General features: G+C 41.4%; 1 protein-coding gene across 2 annotated transcripts in view; it reads right to left on the bottom strand.

The window, feature by feature from the left end:
- Window positions 1-4,269: 4,269 nt before the first annotated feature.
- The window catches only part of ANKRD50 (ankyrin repeat domain 50), a 39,776-nt gene continuing 25,613 nt past the window's right edge, over window positions 4,270-18,432 (bottom strand). For both annotated transcript variants that reach the window (XM_042048491.1, XM_042048492.1), the window contains exons 4-5: window positions 9,525-13,072; window positions 4,270-7,251 (exon numbers count right to left, since the gene is read on the bottom strand). In XM_042048491.1, the coding sequence (XP_041904425.1) occupies window positions 9,528-13,072 (3,545 nt within the window). In that variant the 3' untranslated portion in view covers window positions 4,270-7,251; window positions 9,525-9,527. The remainder of the gene's footprint in view (window positions 7,252-9,524; window positions 13,073-18,432) is intronic.

Here is an 18,432-nt window from a genome sequence, read left to right as displayed (position 1 = left end):
CTTTGTTTCTGGAGCAGTACATTAGGAGTGTGGGGAATATCAAGTTTTAAGCAGCTCGACACTACTTGGCAACTTCTAGTCACTGTCAATGTGGTCTGTGAAAATCCCAGAGTTAAATGAAAACAGATTGAAAAGGCAAACACAGTCATTATTTCTGCAGGGAAAGTGCTTGATCCTGGGGATACGGCTTGGCAAACTGGGAGCTTAGGAAACACAGGAGGGACTACATCTGCTAGAGTAATTTTCCTTTTCACCTGGTTCCTGTTGTGCTGTACAGAGGCACTGCCGAGCAGCACCGCCGAGCAGCACCATGGAAATATGCTTCTGCACCTGTGCTTCCCTTTGTGCCCACTGTTAATCTGCAAAACACTCACTTTTGAGAGCATACATTCCCTATTACCAGCATCTGATGGCTTTGGCTAAGAGCTGGAGAGGCGGCGAATCAATATTCAAGTTTGTTCGTGTTGTTAATAAGGGAAGAATAACTGATGTTCCTGAGGCTGTCTTGTCTCTCTGCAAAAAGATCAGCCAACTTCCCTACATGGATCTGGGGCACAGCAATGTTCCTTCTAGTTTGTTGCAAAACAGGTTTTCAGCAGATGCAGGGAAATCCTTATGCTTCAAGTAATATCTTTACTTTCTCATTGTGTAATGCTAACATGAACTGCTCCACATTTATTCCAGACATAATTCTTCTGGACGTAGAGAGACCTGGTATAAATCTACTCACGGCTTACACTTTGTGTTCAGTAGCTGATTGTCCAGTGGTCTCACCCTTAAAGAATATTAAATACCATTTATAAATTACAATGTGCATTTTCAATCTCAGCCACTTGTTCCTGGTTTAGTTAACATTAACTGACACAGAAAATATTAATGATAAAGACATTATCTCTGGGTTTGGAAATCCCTGAGCCACAAACAGCTGGAGAATATTTAGAGGAAAAATAATTGAAAATTTACCCTGTTGTTGTACTTTTCTATTCACATCTGATATTGGTCATTGATAATGACAGATTGCAGGGCTGGATGAATATCTGGTGTGTCCTGAAATGGCTGTTCTTCAATTCATCATCCCATCCTGGCAAAGAGGAAGGACTTACCCTTTATAGAAAATAAGCTGCATGCAAATGAGCCAGCAGTGTGAGCCAAAAAGCACTTTAGTATCAATTTAGGCACAGATTTTGCTACCTTTCCTCAGGTGAAGGGAACCACACTCTTCAAATACTGTTATGGAAGTGGATGTAACTGCTCAAGGAGGGAATCTTGACCCCATGTAAGTAAGAATGTCCCTGAATAATTCTGTTCATTAATTTCACGTTAAAAAAAGTAATTAGCAAAAGCATTTAAAAACCAACTCCATCCAGTGCTCTTGTGGGAAATCTCAGCAGAACACAAGTAGAGTGAATTAACCACGGTGTTGCAAGGCCCAACACTGCAACAGAGTTGGAGTGAATGTGCTTCTGCCTTGTTCCCGGCCTGCAGTGAACAGCTCCGGCAGCCAAATGAGGACTCTTAATTATGCACCCTCTAATCATCTCAAGATTTGCTTTAGCAGTACAGTTTTTAGACGTGGCAAAGAGTGAGCTGCATTTTGAAGACTTCAGAGATGACGTGAATCTATCTTACCTGCTCTCTTCTCATGCAACTAAACCTTGTACATCACCAGCCCAGGTGCTTTTTGCTCCTTCTCCTGTATGGGAAAGTCCAACAGGAAGGGAAAGTATGCATCTTGGTCCTATCCAGCTTCTGAAAAATGTCTCTGCTTTGAGGACTGTGCCTGTAAAAGGATCTCGTCTCTCCACACCACGAATACCATCTAATGACAGCCTTCAGAAACACGCACCCCCATTAATTTGTCAGCAGGCTGACAGCTAACCAAGGCACAGGGGAGACATGAAATGTTAGCAGAGACAGAAACATTCAGACTGCTTTATCTCCCATTCAATTCCGAGTGTTCCATTAGCAGAAAACTGGCACCGGGACACGGTTTGGATGCATGCTCAGTACTGCTTCTCGCAAAGCTCTCACCTGTCAACAGGGCTCCTGGATAAGCCTCTTTTTTCCTATTTTTTTTTTTTTTTCCAAGAGGGCTTTTGAAATCTCTGACTGCAGTAGGAAAAACGAGCACAGCTCCAGAGAGAGCTTGGCAAGCTCCCACCGTGCCACGCTGCTCAGCACGGGCCAGACACAGCGAGGTGGTCCCCTGCCCAACCCCGCAGGAATCCGCTGGCGGAGCAGCCTCCAAAGCGGAGCCGACTCCTCTCCCACAGCTCCAACAGCCGGCCAGGAGCTGGAGCTGGCGGCACCCAGCTGCATGGACAGCCTCCAGCGAGCTGCACTGCAAATGCACAAAAAGCAACTAAAAAAAGCAACTAAAAAAGAAAAAAAAAAAAAAAAAGCAGGAGATGAGTTAATGCCAGACAACAGGTTATTCAAGGCGGCAGAACTGCCTAGTGCTGGGAGAGGCCCAGGGGCTTTTCCCGACGCTGTTTGGAGCCTGTTAAGCGACTGACAGAGCAAATGTATCTTTATCTCAGTGTTTCTCCTGTGCTTTCTGTGAAGTGCTTTGGGATTTACTGGCGAATAGCAACACCTTTCCTGAGAGCAGTATGAAAAACCAGCAACAGAACTATCAGACTATTATTAAAGCTGGAGCAAGACTGGAATGTTTTGTTCTTCGGGAAAACACAATGGTGAACTGGATAGCCAGCATAATGGAAAATGACAGAATAAATCATAATAAAGGTCCACTCTTTGTCATTTATGAATAAAGCTTTGAATTTTAAACAGTCTCCCTATGAGATTGCCTAATGTTCACCAAGTTGACATAACAAGCACACAACAGCTCTGCTCACAGCCTTAACTCGAAGAGGAGAGAATTTTATTACTCAACCTTAGTATTTCAAAAAAACCTTTTTCCCTAGGAAATGCAGACTTAAAAGTTAAGTTACATCAAAAAAGTTGCTGGGGGAAATAAAAATCCAAAACCAACACCCAGACCCCAACACCTTATTCTGTCCCCCCAACCAGCAAATTACATTTTAATTCTAAAGGTCAATCTGTTTATATTACCTACATACCCATTTGGAGATTTCTTTATCCAAATGATTTGCCAACTAGATTTCTCAGTCCCATACCCTATTTCTGCGACTCTTTGTAGCCTAAAATGATTAGGATTTAGATCAATGCCAAGTTCTCATTGCTGTCTCTCCAAGGGCCTCCAACTGAAAAGCTTTAGTTTACTGTGCCAACCAATCTCAGCTTTCTTTTGGAAAATACATGTAACACACAAGCCAAATTGTTGTAAAGATCTCACAGATGATGTGAAGCATTATTTAATGTGACTGTGTATATTCCATAGAATAAGAGATTTAAAACAGGTGTTGAATAATTTTATTTAAATATTATTACAGTGCTTATCTGAAGAAAATGTCTATCTCTGGAATGCCACAGAACTTACTCAAAGATTAATTCAGTGGAAATTCTTTGCTTCAATGAAAAATAGCCACTGAATTAATGCATCTCAGACTTTGTTATTTCAGACACAGAGAACTTAACAAAAGAGGGTCAATAATTGCTGTGAGAAACAACGGAAATACACAGAAAACAAGTCAGCAAATAATGACAATTTTGCCATTCACCTAATCTTAGGAATCAGTCGACCCACGTGCACCAGCTGCTGGAATCTGTGTGAACCAGAATACCTGGGGGTAAACCTGAAGCATCCTTTGCAGAAGGCACAGCCAAACTCTTCCTTCACACTCAAGACAAATCGTGGTAGCTTTATGATCTGAAGAAGTGGGACAAGATCACAGGGCCAAAGGGGATTATTGCAAGGACCAGAAAACTTCTCTCCCTTACCTTTTTTAATAACAAATTCAAGAAAAATGAGAGGCCCCCATCAGTAAGAGAGCTTTTGCTTAAAACTGAAAATACTACTGAGAAACACTCATCAAGGCAATACTTAACAAAATCCACTTGAACTGGTAAAAAACTTACAGCAACTGAAATAGTGAATTTATTGGCCCTCATGGTATTTACAGTATAAAATGGTCATTTTAAACAGAAGGACATGCAGCAAATTTTCTTCTGCAAATGCTCGGGGCCACAGGAATTAATGCCAGGGTCTGAGGCTTGCTAGCCTGGGCTGCTTACTGGACACACACATCACGCTTCATTTAGTACTACAGAAAAGTCAATCAAGTTTAATAACCTTTTCCTGAAATGTCCCAGGAAATGAGGTAGAAAAATTAAAACAGTTAGATGTCTGCTGAAAAGCAAATATATTTATTATGCACTTTAATATACACAGGGATTTTCGCTTAATATAATACAAGGAATAAAATAAAAATTTTACAATGTGAAATTCATTCAATGTACATTAAAGGCTATTTACAACCCACTCCAGGAAAAAACAGTCTATCTGCAAACCAAGTTAACTGAGGAGTTCAGATGGGGAATATTAAGCATAACAGACATTTGCATAGCAGAGTAACTGAGGAGGGAAAACACCTTTTTAGTTTTAAAGAAACGGCAACGTTTTCAATACTGATCACAGAGAAGACAAAAATGCATCAATTGTGCCTTGGTATCTCTTAATGCATTTCTCTCCAGATGAGTTTTTCCACATGCACACAGTATTGATATCCGTGTCCACAAAACAGTCTTTTTCCCCAGCTCTCCTGTCAAGAATTTTGGATGTCTTGTGGAGATGACCTTGGAAGGACCAGCGAAATGGGATGAAGAGAAACAGGATTCCTGTTTGATTCAGGTTTTTCAGGTGGTGATGAGAACTGCTGCCCCGGCAGAAGGAGCTGTGCTGAGTCTGCTAACCTCCCCGCCATTTACAGATGGGAGAGGGCAGAGTAGAGGGAGCAACGGGGGGAACGCCAACTTTGCTTGGCACACAAACCCCTCACAAATGGTGATGCTAAAAATCACACGCAACAGCAATGTGGAATTACACAGACCTTCTGAGAAAATAGATGATTTAAAGCAATTCCTGCTCTGTTCCAAAGGGATATTTAAAATGTGGCAGAATTGTCATTCTGAAAACATTTTTGACAGGTCTACTTTCTGCTGATTTGGAGAGAGGGTTTCCCCAGTGACTGTTTCAAATGTAAATACTATTCACACAAAACCCGCCAGACTATCTATAAGTTGTGGCCCCTTGTGAAATTGGCCATATTTTTACGTCCTCTGTTCACAAGGTGCAATTAATAACAACACAATAAAATTAAATAAATATATCCCAATGACAGTCAAGGTCAGTAGAAAAAATGTTGGCATTCAGGGATCCCTTTCTACAGAACAAAACATACATCTAATAACTAAGAAAAGTCGTATCCTTGCACAGTATTGCAAATGTACTATATTTGAGGTTTGGAACAAGTTTGCTGAGAACATTTTGGTACTTTCTCTTTTCTAAGCCACTAACCCTCTTAAGGCCATTCTGCCAGACTCCTGTTATGTTTATTTTATAATTGTCCCACGGGGACAAGAAATTCAATATATGAAACATTCAGAATAATCCATATTGCTGTGTGTCAGCTTCTAACATCTAATTTTACTGTATGCTGAATGCCTGACTATAAAAGATTCTTTTTTTACATTTAGGAACAAGCAAATAAGAATGGAGGTGCAAGATTTAAAAAAAAAAAAAAAATTCTGATGATGGTTGATCATAATAACCAGACATGGAGCCCTTTAGTGCCTCAGAATATGCACTACATATACATCCAGGGGCCATTCATCAAAGTTTAAGGATCTAATTAATCAGCTATGAAAAATAACCTCAGTTCTCTATCCTCTTATTTCTGGAATGATCAGAATTAGAGTATGAAAAAGATGAAACCCAAGCCTTTAGAAGAAATACTTGCATACAAAAATAGGCTTATTTTCTAAAGAGCAAGGCTGTGTAATGGCGAATAGTAGAATATAGCTTGCATTTGTAGGAGAAAATAACCCACCTGCTTCATTTTGTCACTTGCAGAACTGTGCAAGTAAAATGTGCACGTTCAAAGGAAAAACACACTGCTCACTTTCACAACAATGACCTTGACTTTGCTCTCTTTCATACAAGTAAAATTTTTCTGTTGTAAGAGCGGGAAGCCAGCTTTCCATTATCCATAGATGGACTCTCCCAACCGCTGATTAACTGTGCTCCAGGTACAGAGACACGCTGGCTCTACCTAATCCCCCTGAAGCAGTAACCACATTCATACAAGTTTGTGCTTTAAGGAGTTATTGTCTCAGGACAGGGCTAACTCAGTAATCTCTGTATTCCCCAGGCAACGCTGTCACTGTGCTTTTCCACTGCACTCTCACTGCATATTCTCTCAGCCTCACTAACAAAGTGTCTGTATTTTCCATGGTTGGCTTTACTGACATTCCCAATAATAGTCCTTTACCTTGGAAAAGAGAAAGAGCTGTTTCTAATGTATAGAGATATACATGAAAGCAGGATCAGACCTTTTAGCACCTCAGACACACCCATATTAATTACCTCATCACCGTAGCAATAACAGAGGCTATCGAAGACCAAGTGTCCAAAATTAGCCTATTGCTTTCAGTGGTCCCAGTCTGCCATCCAGATTTGGTGCTGTAGTACCAGAGAGTAGATTTTTGCCTCTTAAAAATCCCAAAGATACTGCAGGTGGTTGCAGTCCAGCTTCTTTGCCACCACTGAACAGCAATTACACAGACAGAACACACAAGTACAGTATTTATAAAATACTGTTACAAGACTTGTAATTCTGGAGGGAACTTTTTGAAGTACACAGGGAACTGACAATACATGACAACAATGCAAATGTGACAAACTCTTTGCTTATTTTCTTTAGCCACAGAAAAATAAATACAAAAAGCACTGCCTTTTCCATAACACAGTTCACTGTGGCACATGCACCTCTACCAAGCGATCTGGAAAAGGAAATCAGAATTCCTGGTTCTTACCATTTTCAGCTGTGGTCAGGGAAATACAGCATATATCTTTCTGCAATTAAAAAAAGTGCTCATTCTGTGTATTAAATACAAAGTACACAAAATAAAATTTTGAAGCACAGAGGGTTATACTGAGAAGGCAGCCTGAAAATGTAGGCACATTACAGTAATTAAGGTAACTGTACTGTAGGAATCACATTCTTGAATTTCTAGGTGGACTAAACAAGCATTTTTTGCTTTCATCCCAGCCAGCTGATAAATCATTGGGAGCAGAAGCGCTTCTGTTCACAGCATCATGGAATTGGCCTGGAAGTACAAAATAAAAACATTAAGCTTTGAAATAGTCTGTAACACAAACAGTCTTGTCAGAAAGGGAGCTGTATCGTCCCTAGCTGAAGTTAAAAGCACACAACAACAACCTGAGGAGGAGAAGTTTCCTGCCTAACCCCAATCCTGCGATTGATTCCCTGTGCTCTCTGCCATCCCAAGCAGCTAGGGGGTCCCCACAGCAGGAGAGCTTCCTGGATAGGCTGGGAAGCAGCAGCCAGGGAAGGAAAGCCATTCCTGTGGTGCTCCCGTGGAGTACTTCTGAAGTGATTCCCCACAGGTGACTCATTTATCCACCGGTCAGGGAAATTACCGTTTTTTCTGTGCTTGAGACTTGGCAAAAGAGGAGGCAAATTACAGCCTGTGCCAAGCAATTCGTAATCCACAAAATTGTTCTGAACTCCCATCTTTAAAATGACGCTCTGGAAAGCGTTAAGAGAAAAGCAAAAGGAACCATTTGGTTATTCACACCTCACTTTTTTTAGACATTTGCATAACCAAGAACTTCACTGAGAGAAACCCTGAATTTTCAGTCACATGCCCTTTGTTCCAGATAAAGGGGAGCCAAATTTTAGTATTATATGTGGAACGTTCAGATTTCTTTACATGCTGTTTATATTTTAAAATAAATAAAGTTGGGAAAATTCACCCAAACCAGTCTTTTGATGACAGGTCAGGTCAGATGAATACATTCTATGTCAGAACCATGCAATGGATTTACAATGAAGTATAACATGAAAGCAAGCGATGAACATCAGGTGCAGGCACGTAAGAGTTAGGAAATACAATCCTTAATTACACGTCTTAAAGTTTTATGCAAGCAGGAAAAAATTACAAATAAATTCTTATCCTGTTTGGGCATGATGTACTCCTGTGGGAATCTGAAATCCTTGTAACTTCTATGAAGATTTAAGGCCTTTTCTCTCCCAGCTGATGATTCCTCTCTATGCCTGCTCCTGCTGTCCTGTCCCACAGCTCATGTGACCCTTGGCTAATATTTGTATTTTACAAATGTGCAGGCTCTAGCACAGATGCTCTTTAAACACTTTATTATTTCAAACATTTTCATTTAACCAAAAAGCCAACCCAACAGGGTCCTGCACAACATTCTATCGCTCTGCAATTCTCCAGGGACCTCAGCTACATCTACAGATGTATTCCATTAAAATCAATTTCCAGGATATTTTGGGAAAATGCCTGCTTATGTGTTTTTGACAGCTGTAAACCTTCCATCTGTGGATTCTGCACCACCTGCAACTGTCCTAGAAACACGCTGTCTTTGATGACCTGCAGCAGAACTGAGTCAGAACTGGCAAGAACATTCTTGTTCTAAGGAGCAGCAGCCTGAGCTGTCCAAAATGCTGCATTCACACACAAAAAAAAGTTTTCAAAAATAAGCGAGCAAGCAATAGGAGGTGCGCACACATTTCATAAAAATGCTGCTTCTCTGAATTTCAAACAGAAAATATATTAACACGTTCCAGATACCATAAAAAACATACACCTCAACAGGAAGAGGAGAAAAATAAAACTATTTTAGCTGACTCACTGACAATTCAGGTCTTAAAAAGAGACTTGCAATTACTTTTTCAGCTTAAAATTCAGTATTGGCGAGGAGGTGAGAGATCTAAATGACCTCCCCTGATTAAGAACAACAGAATGGTCAGAAAATTGGTACTGTAACATAGATTATAATCTTGCTCTGAGAAAAGCCACCTCTTTTACAGGAGGATTACCTCTACAGTAACAAAAATATAAAATCAAAGCTTAGAATAGTATTTTAACTTTCTAATTTATATATACTTATGCTTTACCCTTGAAATCCACATTCAGAAGAGTGGTTGCCTATAACTTATAAGAACCTTTAGAAACTTCCTGAGGAGCATTTTTGTAAATAATGAAATAAAGACTGTACCTGAAAATATCATATATTAAAATTCTCATTTGTTCTTATGTTTGAAAATGAAATTCCAAATCAATGCTATGTGAAACTTGCTCTTTTATGCAGTCACTTATCAAAGACAGTGGGGCACAATTGGAGCAAGCGAATTCAACAGACATGACAGCAATCCAATTCCTCTGTGGCTGATGCTTTTAAATGACAGCGAAGGAAACACTTGCCAGGTTAAGATTTTAACATTCATCACATAAGCAATTATGATGGTAAACGATAATAAAATGCAATTTTAGCACATTTTAAATGCACAAGATGAAACGCAGGCATTTGGCTCCTTTGTGACTAGGTAGGTTACCTTTTACAATGGTGTTTCCTTCTTGTAGTTGAAGCTTGGGTCGCTACCTTCAATCTGAAGTTTTAAGGCTTGCTTAAGGCTGAGTTCTGTCTCTGCGGAGGGATAGCCTTCCAACACGTCCTGATGCCCTCTGTCCTGCACTGTTCGTGGGACAGAAACCCTGCCGAGAAAAACCTGATTGCTCTGAAGATGGTAATTTGGATTCGTCATAATGCCATTTCTCTTCTTCTGCTCCCCACTCTGTTGGTGAATCAGGAACTGCTGCTGAGATCGACCAACTTCTTGCTGAGCTGGAGGGACCAAAATTTTGCACTGTGGCTCTGGCGGCATTGATTTCAGCGGCATGCTTGTCCCAGATTTGGCAATAGGTACTCGTTTATCGAACTGAGTCATTTCATACTCTAGCACTTTGGGTTGGGAGGAACTACTCTGCTTTATTTTTTTTCCAGCCGAGCCAGACTTGCTGCAGTTGTCTGTTTTGCCTCCTTTGTTCGCTTTAGTTGATTTCAAACTGGGTTTCACTTGGCTCCATTCAAACTCGCTACTTGGTGAATTATGATTTTGACTTAGGGAATGAGTTGTGGAAGAAGGGGAAACAATGGACTGCCTGCTCCTGCTGCGTGGCAGGGAATGCTGCTGGATCTGCTCCGTGAACGACAGGCTGTGGAAACTATCAATAGGCACCGTCTGAGCAGTGGCTGTTGAGGACGTGGTGCGGAGAGAAGAATTTTTGGAGCTTTTCAGGGAATTATTTGATAAAGATGACTTTTGACGGTCAACCGTGGAATCGGGCGACTCCGAAGGAGAACTGAAGGCGTGCGCAGGCCCGTTGGATAATCCCCGCATTCCAGGCTGCATGTCTCCTCCAGTACTCCCTGAACTATTGGACTTCATCGTTAAGGACTGCATTTTAGAGGAGACTGATTGTAAGGGTTTCTGCTCCATTGTGTGGACTGGAGATGGAGTGCAACCATTCAGAGTTGATGCACCATATTTTTCCAGTAATTTAATAATCTGGGAGTGTCCGTTTTTGGCTGCAACTCGCATAGCAGTGCGCCCAAATTGGTCGGCGTGATTGGGATCAGCACCATGCTCCAGTAATATCTGGACAACGTCAATGTGCCCCTCTTGGGCTGCAATGCAGAGTCCAGTAGCACCTTGATTACATGTGTGGTCAACCAGAGCACCATGCTCGATGAGAAGCTGCACGACCTTCACGTGGCCTTGCCATGCAGCAGACTGCAAAGCAGATCTCTTCTCGTTATCTGCAGCGTTCACATCAGCATGGTAAGTTATCAGCACCTGCACCATCTCCAAATGGCCCTGCCAGCAGGAAACATGGAGTGCTGTTCTTCCTTCAGCATCGCTTGCTTCAACGTTTGCACCATTTTCTAAAAAATACTCAGCCATTGTAAGCTGGTTTTCTAATGCTAGGATATAAAGCGTTGGCCGGCCATCAGCATCTTTGTAGTTCACATCTGCTCCATGGCTGAGAAGTAGCTCAACTATATCTCTGTGACCTTCTAAGGCAGCAACCCGGAGAGCATTTCTCCCATCGTAGCCTCTCTGATCAATGTTGGATTTATTTTCCAGCAACATCTGCACACAATCATAGTGACCTTCTTGTGCGGCTAATATGAAAGGTATCCGTCCATCATTATCAATTTCATTTGTTCTAGCACCTTGTTCTATAAGAGCTTCACAGATCAACCTGTGACCTTCAAAAGCTGCCATGTGCAAAGGTGTCCAGCCTGCATCGTCTCTGTGATTTTCATCTAGCCCCCTGTCCAGCAGAGTCCGTACTACTTCAACATTGCCCTGTGCAGATGCTATGCTCAGAACTGTTCTACCTTCACTGTCAATGCTGTCAACAGCTGCACCCCAAAACAAGAGAGTATTCACGACTGAGGCATGGCCCATGGAGGCTGCTGCCAGAAGCGGTGTCCGGCCGTTGTTGTCCGTGTGATCAACATCAGCTCCTCCTTCCAGAAGCAGATCAACCACGTCCACATGTCCTTCATATGCAGCTACCAGCAGTGGAGTCATGCCATCCTTGTCACAGTGGTCAACTTCAGCACCACGGTCGATGAGGAGGCTGACCACCGAGGCGTGTCCCTTACTGGCCGGCACACAGAGCGCAGCCACAGACAGCGCCGTTCTCCCATCCACGTCCTCGTGATTCACCTCTGCACCGTGGTCCAGCAGGTGCTCCACGATCTCTTTGTGTCCCATGTACGCAGCTGCGATCAGAGCTGTTCTGCCCTCGTTGTCAGCTTTATTAACTTCAGCACCGTGCTGGAGCAGATTCAGCACAATATCTTCATGCCCTCCCCATGCTGCTGCTCTCAGCGCCGTCCGACTGTCAGCATCCGCACAGTCCACTTTGACGCCGGCGTACAGGAGCGCGGACACCACCTCCGTGTGCCCTCCCCACGCTGCTGACCGCAGCGCCGTCCAGCCGTCGTGGTCCGTGTGGTTGACGTTGGCCCCACAGCCAATGAGGCAGTTGACCACTTTGGTGTGCCCCTGCCGAGAAGCCAAGGTCAGTGCTGTTTGCCCGTGGGTGTCTTCGATCTCCAGATCTGCTCCCCTTGACACCAGCAAGTTGACCACATCGAGGTTGCCGCTGTAGGCCGCGTTGGCCAGGAGTGTTCTCCCATTGGAATCGCACTGGTTTACGGACGCCCCGTTGTCCAACAAGGTGCGGATGGAGTCCTCCCTCTCCAGGGCCTGCCGAACGATGCAGGACGTGCGGTCATCTTCGCTGTTGACGTGAGCACCAGCCTTTACCAGCAGCTGTAATACCTCTTGCTCTTTAGGAATTAAGGTTGACAGGGAGTCTTTGACAGGTGTGCCATTCCATATCATCCACAAAGCCAGCTCTGAAGTCTCCAACTGTAAATTAGAATTAATGAGATGCAATGCAAACTCTTGAGCTTCTAACGGTGTTAAATCCTTTGCCCGGCAGGTGTAACTCATCGCCAGCATTCTGTGTCCCTCTGCGGCGTTACACAAGTATTTCTGTGTACAGTGCTTTACATCCAGCAACCACTCAGCAAAACTGTAATGAAACAGGATTTTTGTATTTCCAAGGCCATCGATAAGGACTTTTGACAGGACATCCAATTTGCGGTGAAAGTCTTCCATCGTCAGTGTCATGTTTTTGGTCCACACCGCGTGATATAATTCTGTGGTGGTTAAGGGCCTGCAGGCTGCAAGAATTACATTAAGGATAGGCTGGACCTTTGCAAACTGTTTTCTCACAAAAAGTCTCTGACAGAGCCAAAGGTAGAGGCCATTTAATGTTCCTGGAATATCACGGATCTCCCGTAACATAATAAAATTCTCCACAACTCCATCTAGGACACGTTCCAGATACAAAAAGCAACCGCTGCTCTTGATGTGAAGCTGATTCAGCATTTCTGCTGTTTCTTTTGTGAGGTGTTGTCTCAGGGCTTCTTCCTGGTCTAAACGATGCAGAATATATTGCTGCACATCTTTCACAATGTAAGCCTTTCGGAGGTCATCCAGACTGATTTTTCGAAAACCTGTTGAGAGGGAAGAAAGTTGTAATTACTTCTGATCCAGTTCTGCTTAACTCAATGTTGAAAGAAGAGTAAATAAAAGCCAAGACATTTTTGGGTGCGGAACAACCAAATAAAAATATTTTCCCCTGTAAACACAGTGAATATAAATTAATTATAATAGCAGAAAACTTTGATCATTAGATGCACTGTTATCACCATCTACTGTAAGAAGAAATATATGCTATTAACAAAAAAAAAAATTGAAAATCACTCTGAATTAGGCACTGTGTGTCTGCCTTGAACAATACTAAACACCTAAGCAAAACCATCAAAACTGCAACCAAAATAAGATTAAGTATTATTATATTATTAAAGGAATAATCCCTTCTCCAGTGTGGTTAACAATGGAATTCCAAGTAATTTCCAGCTACTTAGATTAAGACAATTATTATGTTTATTTAATTACAGAAGGGGGTATTCACACCTGCTGCATATGCATGATTAAATGTACATAAATCACTAACTTGACCACCACTGTTTCTTTTAAAAGCTTTTATGATACAGGAGAGACACTCAAACCCACTTTTAAATATCTAGACCTCTGTGCACTGAAAATTACCTACTTTCTGCAGGTGAGAACTGAGTTTTAGATAAACACCCTGGTTCTCTGGTAGGTGATTCATTGCATAAAGAAACAGGTTTTCTCATACTCATACAATCTCATTGTTTTTCCAGCCTGTTTACTCTTTAGAGGAAAAAGGGACATTATTTCATACACACAGACTGTGTCCGTTCCCTTCCCACTCAAGGAAAAGGACACTGCTCCTAGCAGCACGCGTGAGGAAGTTCCCTGCGCCGCCTCAGCGGCCTGGAAGACTCTCAGGAATGGGGCTGAGCAAAGGCAGAGCTGTGTGGATACAGGGCTGCCTCTGCCATTTCAAACATTTGCTCTGGTAGGACCAAGGTAAGCACCTGATGAGGACCTACCCTCTCTGATTAATGACACATTGCGTTGTTTGAACGCTGATCTTGCGGAAGTTACAGGAAAACCACAGAGGTCACAGACACAGCAGCTTCAGTGACTGTGTTTCAGGCCAGAACTGCACCTTGCTTCTCCAGGGACAGGTTGTAATCCTGTCTTTACAGCCAGCTCAGCTAGTCAGAAACAAAACCAGCTCCACTCTTCAAAGCAAAGCAAAGTTACTAAATTCTGAATTATACCGAAGGAAAAGCAACCATAGATCAATGTGTTCAATTCAATTCTGGCCCCATCTCCACGGAACAAATCATTTTAAGTGAGCCTGTGAGGGATGGTGCTTCTAGAACTATGTTTTTATTGTAGTTAAACACTCTGTGGATCGAGCTGCTCAGACTGTGAGCTTGTTCTGACAGCAAGTTCAGGCTGATAACAGAGCTGTGGTTTTTGTTCCCCAGTGGCTTCAGCAGTGGCTCTGAATGTCCCGTTAAGGTCATTCTCTTAATTGTTTAGTCTACATGAGCACTGTACAAACATGACAGATCAGAACTGAGAGGCCAACTATGGAAGTGTTACTAAAATATTCTGCTTCCCTTAGTAATTTGGGAAGCACTACAAACAGGACTAAACCAATAGAATACCTAAAACAAAATCATGCTTCTCCACAAAATCACTGGAGAGGACACTTTTGCACAGTCAGTTCAGAGGGTAAGACTAGATAAGTAAGATTGACTACTTGAAGATTTTTGAATGAGAATGCCAGGAGGAAGAAAATAATCTTTCTCCATTTTAGAGGCGTCTTTTTTTTTTTTTGTCTCTAAAAGGAAACACAGAATCAGCTTTATTCACCATAATGCGCCACAAATTCAAGTAATGTCCTAACCTGACCTGTAGGATGGCGTAATTCACTGATTTACTATGCATTTTATTAAAACATTCTGTATGCAACTTTGTGAAGCCCTTAATTCTTGCACATAACCCAAATAAAAAACTTTGCTGAGTAAGAACAGACAGTGCCCTGTGATTCTGCAGATCCCAAGCTCCCACTTGAAGTGAAAGGCTGTTTCTAGGTCAGGATCCTTCAGAAGATACAGAAGTGAAAAAGTAACACCAAAACCAGGGCACTGCTTGGTGCATGGACTCACAGTCACACGCACACAAGCAGCTGTAATTAGAGACAAGTGTCCCTTTGCTTGGCTCATGTGTGCAGAGGGAACAGCTCTGTTTTGCTCAACTTGGAGCAAATACAACCACCCCGTTCACTCACCTTCCTCTGAACTGCTCTGCTTCTCCTCATACAGATCTGTCTCTATCACTTGGCTGAACAAGAACAGGCAAAGAGCTCTGCAAACTCATTCTCTATGTCCTTTGACCTAAGTGACCCTGCTCACAAAACCCCCAAACTCTCACATGAATCCCGTGCCCACATCCTTCCTTCTGATATGTACCTGCCAACGCAAGCTATTTTTATTTTTACATAGCTCAAGTGTTTTCTCAGTAGTGGATTTCTTTTCCTTGCCATGAGAAAATCCCCAAAGGACTGGCACAACAGCAATCCTGAGATTTCAGCCGATGTTCAGTGTTGCCTGACTAAGGACTACACTTCACCTCCCCTGACTCCCAGCCTTCCCAGGAAAACTTGCAGAGTGGTAACTGTTTAAGCGCCTCAGTCTCTGTATCTCTGCTTCAAAAACAAAAGACTCTTCCTTGCCTTGCAAGTGTTCTTTGAAAAACAATTTTCATTTTGCTTCCCAAAATGGGTGGCAAAATGAACAAAATAATTATGGATGTGATAGCAAAAAAACCCAAACCATAAGAGCTCCAAATAAAAAAGCAAAAAAGAAAGGGTTTGTGTGTTTGGTGTTTTTTTTATATGAGGTATCAGTGCCCAATGGATGCTCCATTCCTGGAAGTGTTCAAGGCCAGGTTGGATGGGGCTCTGAGGAACCTGGGATAGTGGAAGGTGTCCTTGCCCATGGCAGGGGATTGGAACAAGATGGTCTTTAAGGTCTCTACCAACACAAAGCATTCTACGATGCTCTGATTACGTTGCTCCATATTATGGCTAAAAATATTACCCTGATCTGTATTTACCTGAGATACACCAAATATCTACGCACTTCAGACAAGTAAATAAATTTCAGAAGGCTTCAGAGCAGTTTTAAACTATGATTGGCTGCATGTTTATGGAAGCCAAAAATTGCTTTTTTTTCTTTCCTTTTTTTCTTTTCGGCAGTATTTCCATACATTCCTTGTTAATGAGATGCTATATATTGTATCTGAAAATAAGCTGGGATAACAAGGAGCACACTACACTCACGCAGATGTCCACATATCGCAGGGATGAAACATTCTTTAAGGGCTGGGATTAACAAACTGCCATTGTAACAGATTTTTGGACATAAACAGGATGTTAATTTTAACCACTGCACCAGGCCATACTATAATAAGCAAGTAATTCAAAAGAGGCCTTATAGATAGAACTGTATTTTTTTAAGTCTGTGACTTTTGTTGCTAGATTGAAGAAGGAAAACAAAGCCGCATTTTTTTTCCCCAAATATCTGTCTAAATGAGGTCATTTTACATCTCCAAACAAAGATCCTGCAAACTTGCTTTTCAACCCATACAATAAGTCACTTTCATGGACAAGAAGCACCAAAATATTAAGAGAAAGCTCATTTTGTTTCAGATGCATTCCCATGAACTACTTTAAGCTCAGCAAAATAGAAGTTACAGTAGACAGAACTTGCAGTCCCACGACCCTGCTTTTTGCATTGTTAAAATTTTTCTTACAACACATCACTTTCAACCCAACGGGAGCTCCAATATGGATTGTTCTGATTTATTACATTTCTGGCAGTTCTGTAAACAAATCTGTTCCAAATGTATTCCTTGGCAAGATCTAGGGTCATTCAAAAGGGGAAAAAAAAAGTATCTTGGTCATAAATACTTTTATAGCATGTCAACCTTTTCATACTTCAACAGTAAAAAAGCTATTAACTAGCAAGTTTCAATAGTTAAAAATATCCTTCCACTTTCATATCTTTAAATGGATTTACATAAGCACATAACAGAAGTTTTAAATACATTTTAATGTATTTAACTGAATTGTTAGCTTTAGAGTAATCCAAATGATTACAAACATGGCAGTAATTCGGTATTAATAATTTACACTGCTGATCTAAATATGTATTGAATTAGGTATTTCTTAGGTATTTCCATTTATGCACACCTGCTCAAAAAGAATAACTTATCCAGCAGAGTAAAGGGCACCTGGAGACTCAGGCAGCACACTCAGCTTTTAGTGCATTTGCAGTATATTGTGCATTACAAATTTCTCTGCCTCTTCTGCAGGTGCTATGAGACACTGAGGCTGAAGTATGCTGCTCTCACTGGTCCGTGTCACTGCACAGAAGTTTATTTAATTAGATCTACAGGTAATAGTCCATTTAAAACAATTTTGTCTTCCCTCTTTAATTACAAGGCAACTAAGTTCCGAGTTCACACACAGCTTTTTACAAGGAAATATGAAGTTCCCTAGTAAGGTGTTTTCAAAGCGGTAGTGAAAAGAAAAGACATAGTAATTAAAAGCTCCCTATATATTTCCCAAGCAGTCTAAATAATTTTTCTTTCCAAACCCCAAACCTAAACAAGAAATAAACTTTTTCAAAGCTTCAATATTATAAAAGTGAATTTTACAACCACATAAATATATATAGTTTATCTTTTATAGTAAAAATCCAACTCCCATGAAGACTTCAAAAAAACATGAAGTCACCCAAATAAATTCCAACCTACAATGAAAAATTAGAGGACAACTCAGATTTTGTTATTTTGGAAGAAATCCCTCCTGAAGTAGTCTCATGCCATTTATTTTCTGGAACGGCAGCTAATGAGAAAGGTTCAGCTCCAAATCTGGCAACCGATTTCATTTAGGGATTCAGCAACAGAACTACCTGAGTAGTTTTAATCACCAAACAGTGAGGTTTTTGAGAGAAGCTGGGTTGTGATTTTTTACTGTATTTCTCTCAGGTTTTTGCATTTTTGCTTATTTTTTAAATTTTTTTGGAAAGGCTGTAAGGAAAACAACCCTCCACATCTATTCAGACCAGTAAATAGCAGAAACATGAGAAAGACATGTTCCCAAGATTTCCAATCAAGAATAAATTTGGATAAATACCAGCTCTTAATAGTACCTCTCTGGAACTGAATGACAAATGAGAGGATGAGTGTAAAACGGATGACATTGTCTGTTTCTGCCTATGGACAAGTGGGTGAACGGCACTTAAGATGCCTCTGAGGCTAAACTGAACCCTTTCACCTCCACTTTTGGTTCTTTTTATTGAAGTTTCCAGCATCTTTTTGGTATTTGCCACTAACTTTATGAGAACTATGGCTCCCTGAG

Source organism: Corvus kubaryi, unplaced genomic scaffold (genome assembly GCF_017639235.1).
Source record: "Corvus kubaryi isolate FWS band 111438036 unplaced genomic scaffold, C.kubaryi_AGA036_p1.0 67, whole genome shotgun sequence".
Classification (NCBI taxonomy): Eukaryota; Metazoa; Chordata; class Aves; order Passeriformes; family Corvidae; genus Corvus; species Corvus kubaryi.
The sequence above is the reverse complement of the archived record's forward strand: the minus strand, read 5'-3'. Positions and strand labels throughout refer to the sequence as shown.